A 20,646-nucleotide genomic window follows, 5' to 3' on the forward strand; every position below is an offset into this window, starting at 1 on the left:
TTAGTTAATATATTTATTATACTGGGAGAATGTTGGCCAATGCATAGTCTTCGCAGTATACATGTAGATCAAGCACAGCACCTGGTCCTGACAGAGAGGACAGCAGAGATGTTCTTACAGCAGGATTCTGATCAATCAAAGTGCATTTCATGTGAAGCTCACACCAAAGATGTGCCAAAATTTTAAGGTATCATGGTCAAAAACATCAGATATCCATGCTGAAGATTGAAACTGGTGGATGAGGTTGGGAGAGACTCCCATGTACAAGTGGTAGGGATGCTTTTAGGAAAACTTTAGCCATGAGTAAACACTCGAGACTGTTATGACCCTATAAAAATGCCATTATAATAATTTTTTTTATGACAGACCAAGAAATGATCATGTTAATTATATAACGACTACAGCAACCAGCAGAGAATAACTTACGGCATTTTATTTCGTTACAAGCAACTCTAAAAGATTCCATGGGTGAGACCAAAACCACAGTTTTAAACCCCTGATGAAGACTAGTACCATTCACCTGCCCCCTCCCCCAACTGAACTACGGTGATGCACTGAGCCACTGGCACTGTAGTCTCCTCTGCAGCCGCCTTTTGGGATGTCACGCAAAAAACAGCTGCTGCGGAGACTACTGGCACTGTAGAACTGACCAATTCTGCTTAAAATCTCCAGCTGTTTTTCTGACAGAACCTCACGGTTCTGATTAATTTTGGAAGGCATTTTGTCTAGTTCTGTTTGATATGACCAATCAACATCCAAGAAATGTGCGAGAGGAGTTACTATAACCAATAACTAACCAGGTATTAAAGTGAGACATAAGTGGTGTATTTTCCTCTAGTACACATGAAGTGAATAATTCATTACTCTGTGTTTGATGATTAAGCTCGACAAGACTGATGTCTTACTTCACTCAATGTTACTTATTAATTACATATTAATAGATTATTTACATAAGCTGTAACTTGACAATATATATCGATAATAACTGCAATAAAATTACTCCAGTCCTGAGTCTGCATTGGATATGAGGTGATAAATAACAAATGAGGCAAGTGGCACTGAGATAATCATCTTGTATCCAACAAGACCAAATGGAATAAGTAGTCATATTAAATTCAATTGACTGGATAATGAGGACATTTCAGTATGATCTACACAAAGTGATGGTGTGACAGGGTGTAAAATATTGGTTGTGGGTTGTTCACTTTTAGGGTTGAATAGAGCACTTCAAGAAAAAGAGCAAAACAGAGTTTCATGCTGAAATATTTTTTGCACAATATCCTTTGAAGTAGTCTAAAATTCTGGAAAATTGTGACAAACAAGAGTGGTTTTCTGGAAGACTTAAAACAATAGCCTAGCGGAAAATAACATGCCTTGTACAGTTAACATGGTGGGATCAGGAATTTAATTGTTTACGTGACTTATTAGTGAAAGACTACTAACAATTTTATTGTTTCTTGGGAATGAAATTTGCCCATTACAGTATTTCTTGTACTTACCATGTAATGGCACCACAAAACTCCCGAAATCTTTTTCCGATATTTTTGACAGAACTTTCTAAACCACCAAAACTTTTTCAGATAAACGGGACTTGCCGCACTTCCATGTAAGTCAGACAAAGGTATAAAATTATGGCTCGTAACCACGATTCAGTGAACCAATCAGAGGGCTACAAATGAATTACCTGAGGATGGGAATTTAAAAATATTTTTTTGTAAACCATTGTTTAATTATACAACAAATTTGCTATCGTGATGATATTATTTCCTTAATATATTAGTTGAATCTCCACTAACAGGCTTTCCTATAAGTGAATGGAGAAGTCTACAGTAACAAGTCCTCATGCACCCTCTTAGTCAAGGTGCAGTAATATCTCTCTGAACTGGACACTTCTTCTGGATGCAAAGGTGTCAGCTTAACAAAGCTTCCACTAAGGCACTTAATTTAACTACTGTTGAGTTCTCATATTCAACTGACAATGAATCATTCAGTAAGAAACAGTACCTAGTAATACATAATTATACACAATTGAAGGAACATTCATTGACATCTTGTTTTCATATGCACCCTTGGTCTGTGGTTTGTGTTTTTACAGGTTATGTGCTTACAATGGGCGACAAAAGTGTTGAGACACTTGGCAGTAAAATTCAATTTTCAAGTGTCTAGGACATTTTTTCCCCCTTCCTCCCCAAACAATGTTGATTTTTCCATTTCTTAGACTACACAGACCACAGCGCCCACACACAATATTGAATTGGGGGGGCGGGGGTATCAGAGAATTAACATTAGATGCAAATAAAATAGAACCAGTGCTTAAATATCGAAAAGCGTCATTTCCTTAAAGTGTCTCAACTACTTTTGTCGCCCATTGTAGTTTTATATGTATAACCAAAACACTCTGTACAGTAGGTGTTCCTTTTCCAATGTCATATACTTGTGATTTGTTTAGTCACCTCATATAATTATATATGATTCATCGTCTGTTAAGAGTTTGATACTAATGATAAGGATCAATCTAAAATACATTTAGAATGGATAAGTGTCACTGATGTCTACCTGAGCGTGACCCATCAGGTGCTGCACATCAGTGACACTGCAACAAGTGAAGTCTGTTTTTGTCTCATAAATCAGAAAGTGATTATAGGGCAAGCATTTATGACAAGAAAAGATATAAGCGGATGAGACAAGAGTACTGCAGGCATGATCTCATCTCCCCTCAGCCCCTTCTCATCCACACAGCCTTTTCTCATTTATGTCCAGGAGGATAAAAGTTCCTCAGCCCATGCACGTAGAAGAGAACAAACAAACTGCAAGCAGTGTCCAGGCACAAAAGAATGAGGCTTCCCTAGCGTGCAATAAAAGTACTTCGAGAAACAGACACCTATGCTTTTTCTTCATGATCTCTTCACCAGTCATCTTTTTCAATTTTCTCAAAAAATTCTTTACACCAGAAAAAGAAAAGTGAATGGTAAAAGAATGAGCAATAAATTTAAAAAACTGTTTTATGTTCAACTAAAATTTTCTTAAATAAAACACAATATTATTTATGTAAATTTTGTATGCAAAATCAGTTATAGATGCCCTATATAAAAATATTTTACCAGCTAATTCTTATATCAACAACAGGATGAACTAACAGATACATAACTGTACTTCATGTACAAAACTTGAAAACTTGTATCTTAATAAGCTGTACAAAATTTTTGACACCTCTGCTAGAGGGTCACTTCAAATGCCCAGCTTTGAGTAAAAGAATCACTACAAGAATTTAAAATAAGTCCTTTTTCTTTCTGATCTTTGCTGTCCAAGCATTTCCCCGAGCCAACATGCCTAATCCGGTTAGATCCTTTGTCATACTCCCAGTGCTGTAAAGTGAAGTAAATTAGAAGAATGAAAACATGTTAGTATGCAATCAAGAGAAAACTGGCTTGCTTACTCCTAAGCAACATTATCAAACTTGATCCTAGGGCCAAGTGGAAAAGTCTAGATGGTTGGATATTGGCCAAGTTTTTTGCACATGTGTTTATGGACTGAAGCAGAATTGAGGTCAATAAACATGCAATTTAAACAGAACGAGGCAAATATTCAGCAGCAGCAATCTGTTCTCACTGTAAAGATTCAAACATGTCAGGTGTTATTACATGACAAAATAGATATTTTCAGCCGGATGTCCACAATTATGTGTATTTCACTTCTCTGTGTGGCAACGAATGTCACTCAATTAATCCTCTGTTATTCACTGTCCAGATGATAAAATCAATGTTACACTGAGTAATGTTGAGTACCTGATTGGAGTTATTTTCATCACAATCTCGCAACAAAGCAGGGGTACCATCTTCTTCGCTAGCGGTTTCCAGACAAAACATGTCATGTTTTAACATCTTGTTCTTGACAAAATTCCACAGCTGTCATGATTGTAATATGAGAAAAACAAATGCAATAATCAATAATGAAATAAAATTTATTATAATTTAAAACTCTCAATAATTTGAGTAATACCCGGTAGTTTCACAATTCAGTGCAATTGCAAGTTTTGGCATGACAATTTCCCACAAGAGTTAAATCAGCTTCCTTCTGCTTAAAAGAAACCCAACTTTCTACCTGACATGTGCTTCCAGTTGTAAAACATCTCAGTCAGTAATGTACAACTGCAGTGAGTGTACACGAATATGTATTCAAATTGCACTTTTCTTATATTATTAGCTGACCTGATTTCCACCAGATCCATGACATTCAAACAGCCCCACAGTACCCCCATTAGAGTGACCAAGGGTATCCATACAGTCTTTTCCTTGCTTCACTTCTCCAAATGCTGTGGTCTCATCATCCTCTGGAACTCTAAGGACAACATCAAGGACATCAGTTGCTCATCCTTCTCATTACACTGTACAGGGGCATAGCCAGGATTTTTCAAAGGGGGGGGAGGGGTCATACTGTGTCAAAGTGAGGGTACTCAGCAGATTGTCATGACATTTTTGCCAACTTTTGTAGGTTTGCTCAAAAAAGGGCTTACAAAAGGGGGGGTCATGGGCACCCCAGGACCCCCCTGGCTATACCCTTGCTGTAGTTACTGTAATTGTTTTTAAACTTTACTTTATTTCTTACTGTCAAATACACAAATGTGACCTTGCGTAACTCCCCGAGCTACAGGTGTAAATTTGCCTCACATTTCCTTTAAAACAATCTTTGGTAACAGGACTTGCCATCCAGTATTGATCAAAATGATTTTCTTTTATAATTATAATTTCTGAACAATATACTGTACTTGAATGCGTGAAATGGATTTATTTTTCTTACTCTCAATTATTTATCATATGACTTTTGACATGATTATCATAGAGGGTGCCCAGATTAAATTTTATTGTGTACACTCAACGATCTTTATCAATACACAACTGGTACTGCCAGCTCGATCATCCAATAAAACTGTGCAAGGATAGTTACATGTAGTCAGATGGCTTTGCATTATATAACTACTAACACTGAAACAATTGTTGATGAAAACTTACCTTAGCTCAGGGTACACATTCTGGACATACCACTTAAAAGACTTGCACTTAAGTTTCTTGCGAAGCTCAAGTCGGCTTTGAATACTGTTGGAAAAAAAGGAAACCAAGAAAGTGAGGGTCTTGGCATTGCCTACTGTAGTTAATAATTCTGTCCAAATCATAGGTTACACTAATCGATGATGATTAAATTCCACACCTCCTTTCAACTTTGATAATGGTAGTCCCTTAGGGTAAAAAGAACAATTTATTTTACCTCCCCCCCCCCCCCCCCCCAAGAATAATCAACTCACTCTCCATAGGGTGTGTTCTTGGCATATGGCACAGCTGCATAGTAAAACTTTTTATAATCATCCATCCAAACTTCTACAGCTCTTCTTGTGTTTCTAAAAATTAAAACAAATAGTCAGAATCAGTATCTGTTTTTCTCAAACTCATTTAATAATTCATCAAGTTAAAACAGAGAAAATCACAGCAGGGAAGTAGGTTTGGATACCTGGCCTTAATTAGCATAGATTTTGACAATTTTACTTCTCCATTTACTCATTAATTTTGTTTCGATTGAGAAGATATATCAGACACTCAAGACAGTGTTTCATCACAACCCAAACACCTCAAATTTCATCAAAAATACTCCGCTACGCCTCATATTTTCAACTCCCTTCTCGGCATTTGGATATCCCGATGAAACACTGTTGAGATCTCATGTTTGATATACTACATCAAGGGTTATTTTATTTGTAAAAGGTCAAGTCTGCATCAGTTCAAGCGGTCCATACTGCCAGAGCTTATCACAGTTTCTGTACAGCACTGAGCAACTAGGTGTGTTTCTATCCCCCCCTTCCCTTCTGCCCCTCCTCCCCCCCTCCCCCCCCCCCCCCCATGGATGGGATGCTAACTAGTCCATTGCAGGGTTACCTCCCAGCTTTAAATTCAACAGGTACCCATTTATACACCTGGGTGGAGAGAAGCACTGTAAGAGTAACAAGGTTCAATTACTACCTAACATCAAACGTAGCTCTGTATCTGGATACTAGGACATATTAATGATGTACATTGTGCATGTTGTTCACAGTAGATTAATGTATAAAACCTAATGTTCTAACGTGGCCTGATCAGTCACCAAGACAATGTCAAATCAATCATCATTTGCTTACTTTTGGAAGACATTCATACTGCCTCCAGGAAATTTGTAAGGATGTCTGTTTCTAAACACATGACCAACCCTTGAACAAGGAATGATTTCCATACTTCCTCCACACTGCCAGGTCCTAAAGGAGATTTCTGTGCAAATAACAAGAGATAAAAACCTTCTTAAAATCATGACAGATAATCAGTATACTGTGTGACAACGTAACCTGAAAAGATACTAACAGTACAATGGTATACTTAAAGAGTTCTTGACTGAATCAGTAAGTGTTGTATATTGATTTAACTATACTTTGAATCATGTACACAAATCTCGTGAAAATGTGCAGTATGCAGTCTTACTGAGTAAATGCCTCTTGTTGTGATATCCTACAAGCAATTGACATACTGTACACAGAACTTTCACAGCAGTGGAAACAGCAGATGGCTTAGTGTTTCGAGTGTATACACAATAGCTTTAACAAGCTTGATTGACAAAATGAATTTTTCCCAAGGGACTGAAGATATGTACATGTAAACATGTACGTAATACGCTCACAAATTCCAGAGAGGTGAAGGGGTCATTTTGGTCTTCGAAAACTGGAAATTCTACCTACTGTACTTGTAGGAGGAGGTGGAATTCTTATGTGAAATTCCCTCTTAGGAGGAAGTATGGACAATTACATGTATACATGCAAAGGCAAATTGCATCTACAGAGGGAACAACAATTTAGAGGCAGACAGTGGCTATACATTGAGTCAGGAGGAATTCACTGTTGTGCACACAGATCATCAAATGGGATAAACTGACCTAGATTCTCTCCACCCCAGATGTCCATATCCATGTCATATTTGCCAATTCTTTCAAACCATTTCTTGTCAATTGAAAATAACCCTCCAGCTATCACAGGAGTTCTGCAGAGAAAACAGTACATTTCAGGAAAGTACATGTAGCCATATGAAATATCAAATTGACTTTTAACTGTGAAAAAAAAAAGAATTCAATACAGATTATCCTGAGCTGTTTACATGTACAGTATGCACACAACTAAATAAATGCGGAGGCAGAGTGGCTGAGTGGTTAGCGCCTCAGATCTAGACTTGAAATCCAGAGGTCCTGGGTTCAAGTCCCACTCTGACCACTTAGCTGGAGTTGTTTCTCAGTAGGCCCTGGTTTACTCCTCGACGGAGCTTGTAAATAGCCAAATGGTCTGACTCTGGCCAATTAGTATTTTTAAGCCCAGTATTCTGTTTATTTGAAATATTGTTTCTCTCGGTTCAAGTGGCATGCCAGTGAACTAGCTAGGCATAGCTAAGCATATTGACCACCACAAACAAACATTTATTTATAATCAATTAATACTAGGCAGATGAAAACAAAAACAAAAACAAAAAACAAAAAAAAGCTGGTACCCAGGTGGATTTAAATGCATGCAATATACACGTACATGTAGGTGCAGTGATCAATCAACTGAGCTACCGGGACAACAGGGAGTTGGTCACATTTTGAGTTCAGAAATTATATACCCGTATATTACAGTACTGTACTGTACATGTAGATGTCCTTGGCGTGGTCTTTGTTCTCTTCTGTTACCAAGTAAAATGAGAGTAAAAATATTTGCTTTCAACTGTTCAAGATCATTGCATATACTTAATCATGTACCTGATGGGATCCGTTGGTCGGCCTGATCGTTCTGCAAGGACATTTGCTGGCAAAAAATCCCACTTGAAGTTCAAGTTCCAACCAAATCCTTAAGAAATGCAAAAAAACTGTCACATACAAAAGCATGAGCAGGGGTTTCATTGGGGCCAAGCAGCAGGCAAATGAACTGTCTGTGAGTATGATTTTGCCTGCCTGCCTCACAAGAATGGTTTGACACCCTTTGAGGTGACAATGGAATGAACAACAGACTGAAACAATGCCTCTAGCCCGAAAACAATAACAGCTGCTGCATAACAATAATAAAACAATAGCAGCCTATGAGAGCTGCTACTATTTTGAAGCTTCCCCTAATATAAAGATTACAAGTTCAGTTCAAAAAGGTTTGTCTGCCAGTGAAAACCACTTGCCTGCTGAAAATATTTAATGAAACCCCAGCATGAGGAATGGAAAGTAATGGAATGGAAAAGAAATGTAGGGGGAAGGAAGACAAATTGGAAAATGGAATGGAATGGAATATGAAATCAAATAAATTTGTCAGCATCAACCGTGCTTACCTCCTCTGAGATCTGCTGATGATCCAAGGTAATCAAACGTGTCCATGTTAATCACATCAATGATTGGACTAACAATCATGTTCCGATCCTAAAAAAATTGATGCAGAAATGACAATGTTCAAACTATAAATATCAAGATTACAATTCATTCTTGCATTTGCTTAGAATACATTTTTTTCATATACTTCCAACAATACTGTTAAGTAGCAATCTGCATTTTTGCTAGAAAGGGATCTACAATAAATTAAAAGTTTTTTTTTTTAATTCTCTCTTCTAAGGAAAAATGCTACGAAAAATAATTTAATTTACTCTGTGTATTGTCACTGGGTTGTAGAGAATTTCTTAATTCTATGGAGTGAGGAGGTATATTTACAAACAACAATGTTGTACAATGAAGGATATACTCTACGTCTCATAATTTTCAAATTCTATACATGTATGTTTGTTATATAATTTATGTACAGCATACATGTAATTGTAAATTTATTCAATTGACAAGCTGGTGACTATTATGTTACATGAAAATTTCCTCTTTAAAAAAGATGTTATTAGAGATAAATTTAAAAGTAGTTACAACTGAACATCACCTACAATCTTGGACAAAATAAATGGAACATTTGGAGCACTCCTCCCCCCAAGTTCAATGATGCCAAAAGGGCGCATTTTTGCTCCTCCACCCTTCATCATTGCTTTAGGGGGAAGGGGGTCTATTGTTCCTTATTATTATCTTGGAAAAAATAAATGGAACATTTGGGCCACCTCTCCCCCCCCCCCCCCCCCCTCCCCAATTTTAATGATGTCAAAATGGCACGTTTTTGCTCCTTTGCACCTTCATCATTGCTTTGGGGGGGGAGGGGTCAATTGTTCCGTGTTATCATGTCCAAGATTGTAGGTTTCAAAACAATAACTAAACAACAATGGCCATAAAGGAAATACCTCCTTAATCCTTTGCAGAAGTGGCTCAAGCCAGTTCTTATTACACTCGCAATGACTGTCTAAAAATGTCAGCACGTCTCCCTTAGCTTCATCTGCACCTCGCACACGTGATCGCATCAGACCTGTATTATTAAAACTCATATTAACTAATGTCTCATAGACACATAACATAATATTAATTCTGACTAATTACTACATGTATTAGTAGAAATAAAAATTTAATGTGATGAATATTTCAAATTTGAGATGTAAAACGAAAGTAAAAAAATCATAATTTTCTGCTCAGCCACTTCACTCTGAGCCAGTCTCTCTTGGCCCTTCCAGCCACGATCAGATGTTGACCCTTCAAGCCAGCCTGTTCATAGGCTACATGTATACTCTTACATACATGTAGCTTTCAATATGTCTCCTTTTCCTTAACCAGTAGATGATTGAGCTGCCCAGCCTCTTCTTACTGTGGACACCTCTGTATTACAGACAGTTCACTTGGTCTCAAAGGAACAAGAATTCACATACTCCCTGAATGTACCTCTTCGGTATGGACATCTCTCTAATAAACACAATTAACTGTAAATTAAAACTTAATAAGCTTAAGTGCCGCCCACCTTCTCTTTGATTGTTTCTAAGAACTTTCACTTTAGGAAGTTTTGCAAGAACCTTTCCATCATCAGCTAGAAGGACATGAAAACAAATTATTCCAAAATACATGTATTATAAAGTTCTATTAATAAATACAATGTTTATGCAAGCCTCAATAGTCAGTCTAGATCAGCTCTATAGCAGTTGCCAGGATAACTACTTCAATCTGTTTATTTCTACTCACAAAGTAGAAGATGGCACATGTGTTTGGTTGCTGTATAGCCTGATACAAACTAGATGTACCATGCATGAGAGTTATACCTAATTTATTACTTTCAGACTCTAATAATTATCAGGCTACACATTCAATCATTTATAAACAAGAAGCACAAAGATAGTTTTAAAAAAATGACCTTACAAAATAGGTAAACTAAAGTCTGTATCATGCCATTCGCCCATACAGCTGGTCAGAGCTTACTGCATCTTGGTTTCTGTAGAATGAGGTGACTTGGAATATTTCTGCTCATCCTGGATTGAGAAGCATTGTGAAAGTAAAGACTTTTAAATGCCTATAAATATATTGTATGGTCATTTTTTTAAAAAATTATCCCTGTGCCCAAAAGCACAATGCACATCGACCCTGGCCAAAGCTCTAACCTGAACCGAAATGTGTAGTTCCAGAAAATATCCATACCTCCCCCACAGAAGGGAATTTTTGCTAAATGCCCCCCCCCCCCCACCCCTCTGGAAATTCTGATTGAGCTTCATACATTTCTTTGAATTTTTTGGTCTTACAGAACCTCCCACCCCCCAGGAAATTCCAATCCCTTCTGTGGGGGGAGTATGGATATTTTATGGAACTGAACGATGCTAAAAATTAACTTACGGTTATCACTAAAATCATCCACAAGAATTATTTCTTTTAACAGTTTGGATGGACTTCTCTTGAGGGAACTGTACAAATAAAACACGAATCATTAGACCTGCACCTTTTGGACTTGATGATGATGTCCTCAGGCAGACTTCCTAAATCAAAATGTTCACAGCAATAATTATTATAGAACGCTACATGTAAATAAATTTCAAAAAAAATTCATGTTCAAGAGATTGTTGTGAACTTTAAGTCACAGAAATACAGTGCTGTATACCGTAGAAGAGTACAATGTAGAGGACACTTGATTGCACAGTACTTTTAGTACACAATGTTACGTATATTACAGTATATTGAACATTAAGTTGTAAGTCGGAACTGAACCTTGTTTTTAAGTATTGATTGCTTGAAATAGTGTTGATTGTCCTACTGTTTCCTTGCATGAAGTGTTTTTGTAGATCCGCCATTAAAATTGACATTAGACCACACCCAGGAGTATTTTTAGTGATCCTGTATTACATGTAAGCGGCCACCTGTATTAAGCAGTCAGTTCCTCAAGTTCCAAGGGTGGCCGTTACATACAGGCTCCACTGTAATACAATTATGACTCTTTCCAGCACCTGTTACACATTAATAGGGCATAGACTGTGTATACATATGTTAATGTAGATGTACATCTACATGTACATGTAGGCCCATGGATTATCACTCTTAAACTGCACCAATTCCACAATTCCTTTTAGTTACAAGTGTAAATAATGTAGACATTATTATACAAAACTGAAGGGAAAACATACTGATACATGTACATAAAATAAAATAAAAAAAATTAATGTACCTTACAACTGTCCGTAGTAAAGCAGCCCTGCCTTCATTGTGGAAACAAATAATAATGCTCGTTGTTGGTAAATCAGTCTGCCATGTTTTCTCTTGGCACCTGGCAAACAAGGCAAAATAAATGATTTGTTCCAAAATGGACATACATTGCACATTGATACTGGTATTGCATTTTCCAGTGTGTTTTCAACCACATGGCATGCCTAATAAAAGACTGTAAAATCCAGAAGATTCATATTTACCGGTAACCAACTCCTGGACAGTCATTGTGCTATTCCAGTAGGCTGGAGATCTCAAAAGGCAAAGTGGAATTTCCAGTGGGGTGGGGAGGGTGGGGATGCAAGCCAAGAAAACTTTATTCCATAGAGGGGTTGCACGTATGGAATAAGATGTTTCTTGAAAAGACACATGTTGAACATTACATTATTGCTGTTGTTGTCCTTGTTGATGATGATGTTATTGTAATAAATGATATAACTGTCAACTGGTCTATCAGTAAATGTTCTTTTTTTTTTTTTACTGTTGCTACAAATATGCATTGATACAGAGTCCCCATTAACACACAGGTGTGCATCTTAAAGGCACAAAAAATGAAAAGAACGTACAGTTTTTTGGTAAAGTACATGTAGGTCCCTGGCACGCAGGAAAAGAGTTCGAAAAATTTTAGTAATAGGTAAAGGACTCCTGAAAAGCAAAAAGAACTCCCAAATCTTTGGAACTGGGGGTTCCAAGGACCCTCAACTATCAGAAATACAGTGGAACCCTGTTAATACGGACACCAAAGGGACATGATAAAGACTAGTGTCCACATCATCCAGGTGTCTGTATTAAGCAGGCTAATTTAAGAGAAAATATATGAGCTTTTTAGTTGTCACCTAGAAAACTGTTCTTTATAAGCGAGTGTCCAAAGAGCGGAGTTTCACTGTGATGGCAACTCTGGATCACGTCATAGTCTTATCTCTATTGCTGGTGGTCAGTTGGTACAGATAAAAATCTAGTCAGACCAGTGTGATGACACAATTTTGTTTCAAATGGCAGTTCTGTGACATGGTGGTTTTATGGTTAGTTCACTCGACTCCAGATCGAGCTAGCCGGGTTCAACCCCAGCTGGGAACACTATGTTGTGTTCTTGGGCAAGACACTTAACTCTCACAGTGCCCCTCTCCACCCAAGTGTTCAAATGCGCACTGGAAAATTTAATGCTGGGGGTTATCCTGTGATGGAATAGCATCCCAGCCAGGGGGAAGTAAAAATGTTCCTAGTTGCTTCATGCAACAGAACGTGGCATAAGCTCCAGCCTAATGGGCCCCTTGGCTTGTATGCAGACTTTACCCCTGCAGTTCTGTGATACTGTGATACCAGCAGACCTTGAACTGTCACTTCAAGTCAATTACCAATTGTAAAATACCTCTGAGGTCCAGATGACTTCAAATGCTGCAGCATTTGCCAGCCAGCCACGATCATGGCAAAAACAATCATTCAGCAGTACAAAACGGACATTTCTTAATGTGTAACTACTAAATGAAGCAATGTTTGCAAAACTATTATAATTAAAAATATTTTAAAATATTGTTCACTTACTGTGAAGCTCTGACATCTGGCACATCCCTGTCAAAAGGAACCTTGTCGCTGGCTTCTTGATTGTAAGCATTACTAGCATAAGCGTCATCGCCTTTCTTAACCCTGGTGACTGCTAAATAGCCTTCTACGTCGAAATCTTCTATCCTACGACTATCTATTTCATCTGAATTTCCCCTTATCCCAACTAATTCATTCTAAAATAAAAGAAAAATTAGATTAGTTGGAAACAACGCTGAATGATAAAAGGTATTAACGATTTGAAGATTTCTTCCATCAATTACATGTAAGCTCATAAAAGCGTCACGTCGATTCCTTAACTGACAGAGTAAGCTTTACAATACACCGAATAAGATTTACAAAATATTGCAAATGAATGACATCAACTTATAGCACAAGACTTTCTTCAAACTTACATTGTCATCGTAAGTGTCTCTATTGTTGCTATTCTGCTCAAAACGCCTCTCTTGAAAATCATCGTCACCAACTCTCAGACTATCGAAGCTCTCAGAGCGCGTATCGTCTTTTGACCCGGTCAAAGGAGCTAGAAAATAAATCATTCCTCCAAGCCATATTGCTACTAAAATAACTAGAATTGTTTTCCTTCGCCTCAGCAATTTCATTTCGTTTGACACTCAAACAGACTACTACCATCAAAACATTTTCGGTAACACTTCATATAAATGGGTTAGCTATGCCGACGTGGAAGCCACATTTGCCAAGCTGAAGGGATGCCTAGGTAACCAGGCAATACATAAGGAAGGTAAATGAAAAGTCTGTTCAGAGAGTCCACCAATCAGATTTCTCGATTGCGGGACCTGACTTTCTTAGCAGCGCTACAAAACCGAATTAACAGGTGTCCATTGCATCCTGCCCGTAATGTCAGGACCTCGGGCCGGTTCTCTCTCAGCACGGCTCCTTGCTTTGTCAATAACATTTATGGATGAGGCGCCTATGGAGTAAATAATTTGAAAATTAGGAATACCGTGATTTGTAATTTGTTCAAAATAATCTTGGAGACTTCAACCGCCAGCCGCCATGAACAAAAAAACAAATAAAACAAAGCACAAGTCATCACCAATCCTCTTAATACTCTGCTTCTGTTTCTGGTAAGGGACTGTGCAATAATTACCTGGAGGGGGTTGTTGGAAAATCAGAGGCGGTGGCGCATAGAAGAAAATGACAACAAGAGAGAGGGGGAATGGATGTAAAATTTAATACATACAGGAGGGGGGGGGGGCATTACTTTTTCATTCGTTTTTGCAAACTGGAAAAGTAGTGGAAGAGTTATTAGAGTTCAAATATAAAGCTAACATTGGAATGAAAGTGACAAATTTATCAACTCTAAGGTGTTCTGATCTATGAACTGTTGTTTTCCTATCTGTCATGCAGTAGGAAAGGAATGCCTCTGTTATATATGTTAAAACAGTGCTACTTTATTTGCACTAGGATTTAATAAAACGGGAAACTTTAATTAAAAGTTGCAAAAGTAACACTATAATGTTATTCAATGAAAAACAAAAAAAAAACAAAAAAAAAAGATGCCAATGTTAGCACACATGGCATCATAGTTAATTAGCAGAATGAAAAACCCCAGCTGTTGAAATTTTAATAGCAATACAAGAGTCATTTGAAGTGATGTTTCTACCGGAGGAAGAACTCCAACAAGTAAACTAGGTATGAGGGAATCAATGGGAGGAGACTTTTTTAAACGGGGAAGGCAGGGGGGGGGGGTAGCCTTAATATTTGCAATTAATTTTTGCCGTTAATGAGAGAGGGGTATGACTTAGTTTTGGGGCATATTTCACCCATTTCTCAGCCCCCTCCCCCCCCCCCCGCCCCTTTCTCCAGGTAATTATTGCACAGTCCCTAATAGTCTATCCTTCTCTCTACGTTCTATTTATATTTTTACCAAAATTTCTACTAATCTCGCAATCTAATTTGCTAATTTGTCGTTGTCGATGAGCGTTCAGACAACGCTGCTCGCGTAAATGTGTCACGCAATGCCTTTTTCAGCTCGCGGTCTTGAAAAAAAAACTTTCTTTATTAGTTGATATTGTGGCAAAAACAAGTCGAATGTGGTTTAGCGTTGTCTGTACTCTTATCGACAACGAGTACGCGTCATCACAGTGGTCAAAATGTTGTGGACTCACGAGGCTCCTATTGAGTCCACAATATTTTGACCACTGTTATGACGCGTACTCGTTGTCGATAAGGGTACAGACAACGCTAAACCACATTCGGCTTGTTAATTATACTATGTTAGGATAAGAATCAGAAATTGAAACGACAACGATTCATAATTATAATTTATCCTGACAGGCGTTATTACGGTTCAGGAAGCAATCTTGACGGGTAGGCAACATTTGTCAAGTTTGTATGAGAATCCGATGGTACTCCCAATAGTTTTCAGTTAATAAACTGGAAACTAGACGATTTATGAATGGCAAAGTTACCAGGCTAGGCAAAGGATCACATTAGCCAAATGTGAGCGATGAAGCTACGTTCACTCGCGTTTTCAATTTTCCATACATTTGTCTAATATATAGATTTAGGCCAGCCTAAAAGCACAGCTCCTGGGCCGGGTTTTTCAGAGCCCGATTAAGCTAACCCAGGATAAGGTAGAATTTGGATTTGAGTTTTGTAACCTTGCGTTGAGGTTTTCTGTATATTGTTTGGCCATATAAGCAAAACAAAGCAGCAAAAAACAGTTGTATAGAGGAAAAAGTTATAATTCCGTTGACTTTTAGTTGTGGGTTAGCGTTAACCGGCTTCCGAACAATCCTGCCCTGTTTTCAACAAGTTAACCTGACATCAGTCCTCGATCCAATCGAAAACCAGCACTTGGTCAGCGGTCAACGTCAAAAAAAACAAGTAACTTCGATGGGCTGTAAACTTGAGCCCGCGATACTGGTCAGCGGATACCTTGTGTTGACAAGTGTCAATTGATCATAACATGGATGTCCAATATCAAAGAGGTACACGGTAAACCAAGGCTGCATGTCTCTGTCAACCTAGTCCGTCGCCGTCGTGCGTGCGCGCCCACGAGCAGCACCGCTAGCCATGTCAACCATGAGAAATCAACTCATGGGTTTCCTTTTCTTTCCTATATGAGTATGGGGCTCCGCTTGGCGGCCCTTCGGGCCGCCGGAGCTCCGCTATAATTTGTTTTCCGATCAATCAATCTTCATTTGCGCTCACTCTTGCTCAAAATAAGAAGTTTCCCTCGAAATAGGAAAATAAAAACCCGACTGAACGCTTCTAGCACAGCTCCAACCCTCAAAATCCTTAAGTTTGCCAAGTATCTTAATTGCAGACCAAATCGGACCCCACTCAGTCGTATTACAAATAACCCCCGAAGGGAGTACTCCCAGAAAAATTGAGTGTTGGTGTGCGGCCCGCTTCCCAAAACGCTTACCCTATTTATGACCAAAATCTGCTATTTTCCCTTCCCCATTTATGACCTGAACCAGGAGGGAGGGAGCGACTCTTTTGTTTTCCATTGTTGATTCTTGATTAAGTCATCGCTGCCAGTGTGACCTCACACTAAGTGAAACGTACCGTCACACTGGCAGTGATGACTCGACCAGTGTTTTCCCTGGAGACGCACCCTCCCTCCTGACCTGACCGGAAATTTGATACCATATTCATGACCTGATCCTTTAGTCAATACCCTACATGTTCCAAGCCTGCTTTACAATAAGCTACCTAGTTCAGACCGATGTTAAGGCATTTTGAAGGGCTTTTGTTCATGGTCTTATCGACCTACAATGATGAAAAAGTAGCTTCTTCTGAAAAAAAAACATACCCAATTCACGACTAGTGTGCAAGCAAAACCATCCCTGTTTATGACCAAAATGGCCAAAATCGTAGCCTGTTTATGACCAAAACGGCTGAAAAACCATATCCTTTCGGGCTGCACATACCTATATAGCCCATAGAAGGAAGTACCCCTCTCCCGGTACAAAACAAGTTATCGTGCTTTAAACTTGTTAAGATAGCAGTTTACGGTCACACACTTTATTTCAATTCCAGTTATCTTGACGGTCGCTCCTCTCACTACGGCTGTGGAGGTCTACAAGAAAGAGATGTTAACTCCCAAACGTATGCCAGGTTTCGGATCTTTATTTAGAATTAATCCAAAGTCATACAATGCTTTGTCCTACACTGAATAAAAGTGCGCTTTCCTTACACAAATCGGACTTAGTTTTACTCATGCTACCTAATGTTACAGCAAAATTATTATCATACATTATCTGCTCTTTCCGGCCTTACATCTGTGTTTGTACTGTTTCTATACTCTGTGACCGCCATCTCTACTTCTCGTTCAATTTTTATTTTTGCCCAGCCCATGAATTTATACCCCTTTGTCAGTCCTTTTAAAACCAATGCTGCAATTGCTCCACTGAAAAACACATAGATGGTCGAGAAAACAACCGAAACATTATATTTATTTCCAAAGACAGCAATTGAATATACTGCTACAAACAAAAACGTTAAAATCAAATCCATATTACGACTGAAGCATCCGGCAGATTTCAGATTTTATAGGCAATACCCTGTCACAGACAAACCAAAATAATTGTGTTCGGATTGTACCCTCGGGATCACTGCTGTTAATCTGTAATTCTTTTTGCCATTTTAAAATCATTTTCTTTACTTCCTTACATTTGTTCGGCATATTAGCATAACATAGATAGAAATTTGTTGTAACCACGAGGAAGAGAGCAACAAAGGGTGTCACAATTCCCACATTAAGAACTACTCCCATAATTGAATATACTAAAGTATTTAAAATAAAATTGCACAAACTGAATAACGTTATAAAGTTAGCTAAGAGTAAAGCAGCAAAATATAACAACAAAAATATTACAAGCAGAATACAACTCAGTACCATAACATACAGCGGAACCTTTTCGAGAATATCGCCAAGTTGTTCAGCTTTTAGAGACAAACACACAAGGAGGGTCACAAACGGCGAATACACAAGTATTGCCGCTAGCGACAAGATAAGAAAACAGAAAAAAAAGATTGCCCCGCATACAACTCTAAGAAGTAGTGTGACGGGGATAGAGACTAAACGAAGCAAAACGCAAATTGAATGCATCAATCGTGATGCTTGACGCATATTTTGGCACGTGCAAGAACAACAATCACAAACAACTAGCTCGTGCAATGCACCGCAGAGAACGCAGAGATAATGATGAAGTATTTTTAAATGACGACGTATTTCATCACCCACAGAACGTCGATCTGAGCTCGGTAAGACTAACGTGTTCTCCTTTATGCTATACTCCCGGCACACGCAACAAATTATCCCCTCCTTGATGATGAAATCCTCAGATCTTGAAAACAAGACTGGTATAAAACTCGAAAATGCTAATGAGACAACGAGAAAGATATCCAGAGGTTTTTCTTCACCATCAAACGTGACAAACAGAAACAGTCGATTGAATACGTCCCAAACCGAAACATGTTTTTTAATACTTTCATTAATATGCGTTTTTTTCAGCGTACGATAAAGTCCTAATTGAATGTAAAAGACGCATGGATAAATACAAAGCCACATAATGGCTAATCCAAGGAAAAGAGTTGAAAAGATCATTGGACTTGAGTCATCTACAGGAATCATTTTGCTTTCCTCCTGTCTTTGATTGTGTTCATTTCTCGCGTAATTTGGCTCGTCTTTTTCATTGTTATCCGCAACTGAACCTTCGACATTGTTGGGGCTACTTAACAATGGTATTACCTCTGTCTGGCGGTTGTTCTGTTGATCTGGCGTTCCAGTGTTGTTCTCTAACTCGCCTGCCGTTTTAGAGTTGTTTTGTTGACCTGCCGTTCCAGTGTTGTGCTTTTGTTTAAAGCGATTTTCTTTGTCACACTCGTTTTGGAGACTAAAAAAACAGTCTGGTAGTGCTAGAGGAAGGGCCGGAATGAAAAATGACATAAACACAATTAACGTAATTAAGATTCCATTAACCACGCCTTCCCACTTGCTGCTAGCAACAGTTAAATCGCACAGAATAGAAGGGCCATTGGGTCCTTTATGCCTACCACAGCAGTGATAGCCGTCAATTTCATTGTATTCGATGACTGCAACACACACTATCTGTGTCTCGTGTGTCTTGTGTGACAGCGCATCAGAGCTGCCCATTGTTACATTTTCTAACAACATTCTTCCAACGGCCATGTTTTGGCATGTTGAGTTTAAGTTGGCAAGGCATCCACTCGGCTGACCTTCCAACTGCACGTCCATGCTTCCCACTTGATACTTCAGTAGACCCAGAGATAAAATATCGTAATCGTCGGGTAAAGTTAGCATGGGCTCGGTGATCTTGCTAGCCCACACCCATCTGTGTGGAAGAAACTCATCTTGTAACTCCAGTGGATCGTAGCTATCGTTACCAATTTTCAAATTTAAGTAGACCAATCTCACTCCTTTCTCGGAAGCCTTGCTGCGAAATTCAGACGCAAAACCTTCTCCAACTGGCGAAAGCTTGCATCGTGTCTCACTGCAGTTCTCAGGTTTGCCTTCACAATAAGTGAACGAGAAAAGAACTGAGAAAGCGAAAACCGATTTGAGAACCATGCTTAGTCTGCGCTGCTCAAGTGACTCTGTAACCCAAGCTATCTTTAACCTCTTGCAAGTAATCTCAGTTGCGTCTGTCTTTCTATTCATTCCCTGATTTATTTTAGTAGCTGAGGTCAAGGTGGATTTCTTACATGAGTATCAGGTGTATGACATGTTGTCACACACTGAATTGTTTTTCTTGCTTTAAATCACCCGAGGGGGCTCAGTCTTGCTATGAGAGGTCCAGTTTCGATTCACAATCTTTCATTATAGTCTTCAAACCTCCTATTTTTGAAAGCGACCACCTGTTCTAGAGCTGCCTGCGCAGACACTCTTTGGCCTCTGTCATACATGCGATGAGTAACAGATTGGAGTCCACTCACAAGTATAATTACCGAGCGAATTGAACTCCACTCAGTCCTGTTATTACTAAAACAAAATTGAGAAAATGAGTCAAACTTTTTGACCAGGAAAGGTAGCTCAATTGTATTGGAAACTTGCATTAAGTGCAAGTGTTTTAACACAGCGCGCACAGATGGTCTACTGTAAGGGTCCCCTATACCTCTTCTGAAAACAGTTTCACGTATAAGAAATTGGCCTTTTCACGCATCACGAAAAATTTGAAAAACAGCTTCACGTTCTCAGAAAAAAAAGCAAGCAATCACGTTTCACGTAAAAATGCAAAGGCTAAATAATGGTTCACATAAAAATACAAGTGACAACAATGGTGTGACAGGCCTACGCAACTCCTATCCACGTGTAATGGCCGCTTTAAAAGTCTTGCTCGAACTAGTATGTCTTTAAGGATTTGCCCCTTTTGTATGGTACAATAGGGGATCTTTGAATATTTCGTTAAGCAATGGTTTATTTTGGACTAAATGCCAGTGTTAAACAAGGGTGAGAGGCCGCACATGGGCGGACTC

At 38.7% G+C, this 20,646-nt stretch overlaps 1 protein-coding gene and 1 pseudogene across 1 annotated transcript; both read right to left on the reverse strand.

Annotated features, from left to right (window-relative positions):
* Positions 1–413: 413 nt before the first annotated feature.
* Positions 414–13,902, reverse strand: LOC110055283 (polypeptide N-acetylgalactosaminyltransferase 2-like). Its single transcript, XM_089291598.1, has 15 exons — positions 13,569–13,902; positions 13,156–13,349; positions 11,576–11,674; positions 10,753–10,820; positions 9,893–9,958; positions 9,288–9,409; positions 8,352–8,439; positions 7,798–7,885; positions 6,946–7,049; positions 6,164–6,290; positions 5,300–5,392; positions 5,010–5,093; positions 4,209–4,338; positions 3,786–3,905; positions 414–3,365 (listed from the first exon to the last, which is right to left on the reverse strand). The coding sequence occupies exons 1-15, from the start codon at positions 13,773–13,775 to the stop codon at positions 3,216–3,218; spliced, it is 1,740 nt and encodes a 579-aa protein (XP_089147724.1). The 5' UTR covers positions 13,776–13,902; the 3' UTR covers positions 414–3,215.
* Positions 13,903–17,257: 3,355 nt separating this feature from the next.
* On the reverse strand, positions 17,258–19,778 carry LOC110055268 (uncharacterized; annotated as a pseudogene).
* Positions 19,779–20,646: the final 868 nt, after the last annotated feature.

The sequence above is a fragment of the Orbicella faveolata genome, unplaced genomic scaffold (assembly GCF_042242905.1).
Source record: "Orbicella faveolata isolate gen_17 unplaced genomic scaffold, um_ofav_v1 contig_24, whole genome shotgun sequence".
Taxonomy (NCBI): Eukaryota; Metazoa; Cnidaria; class Anthozoa; order Scleractinia; family Merulinidae; genus Orbicella; species Orbicella faveolata.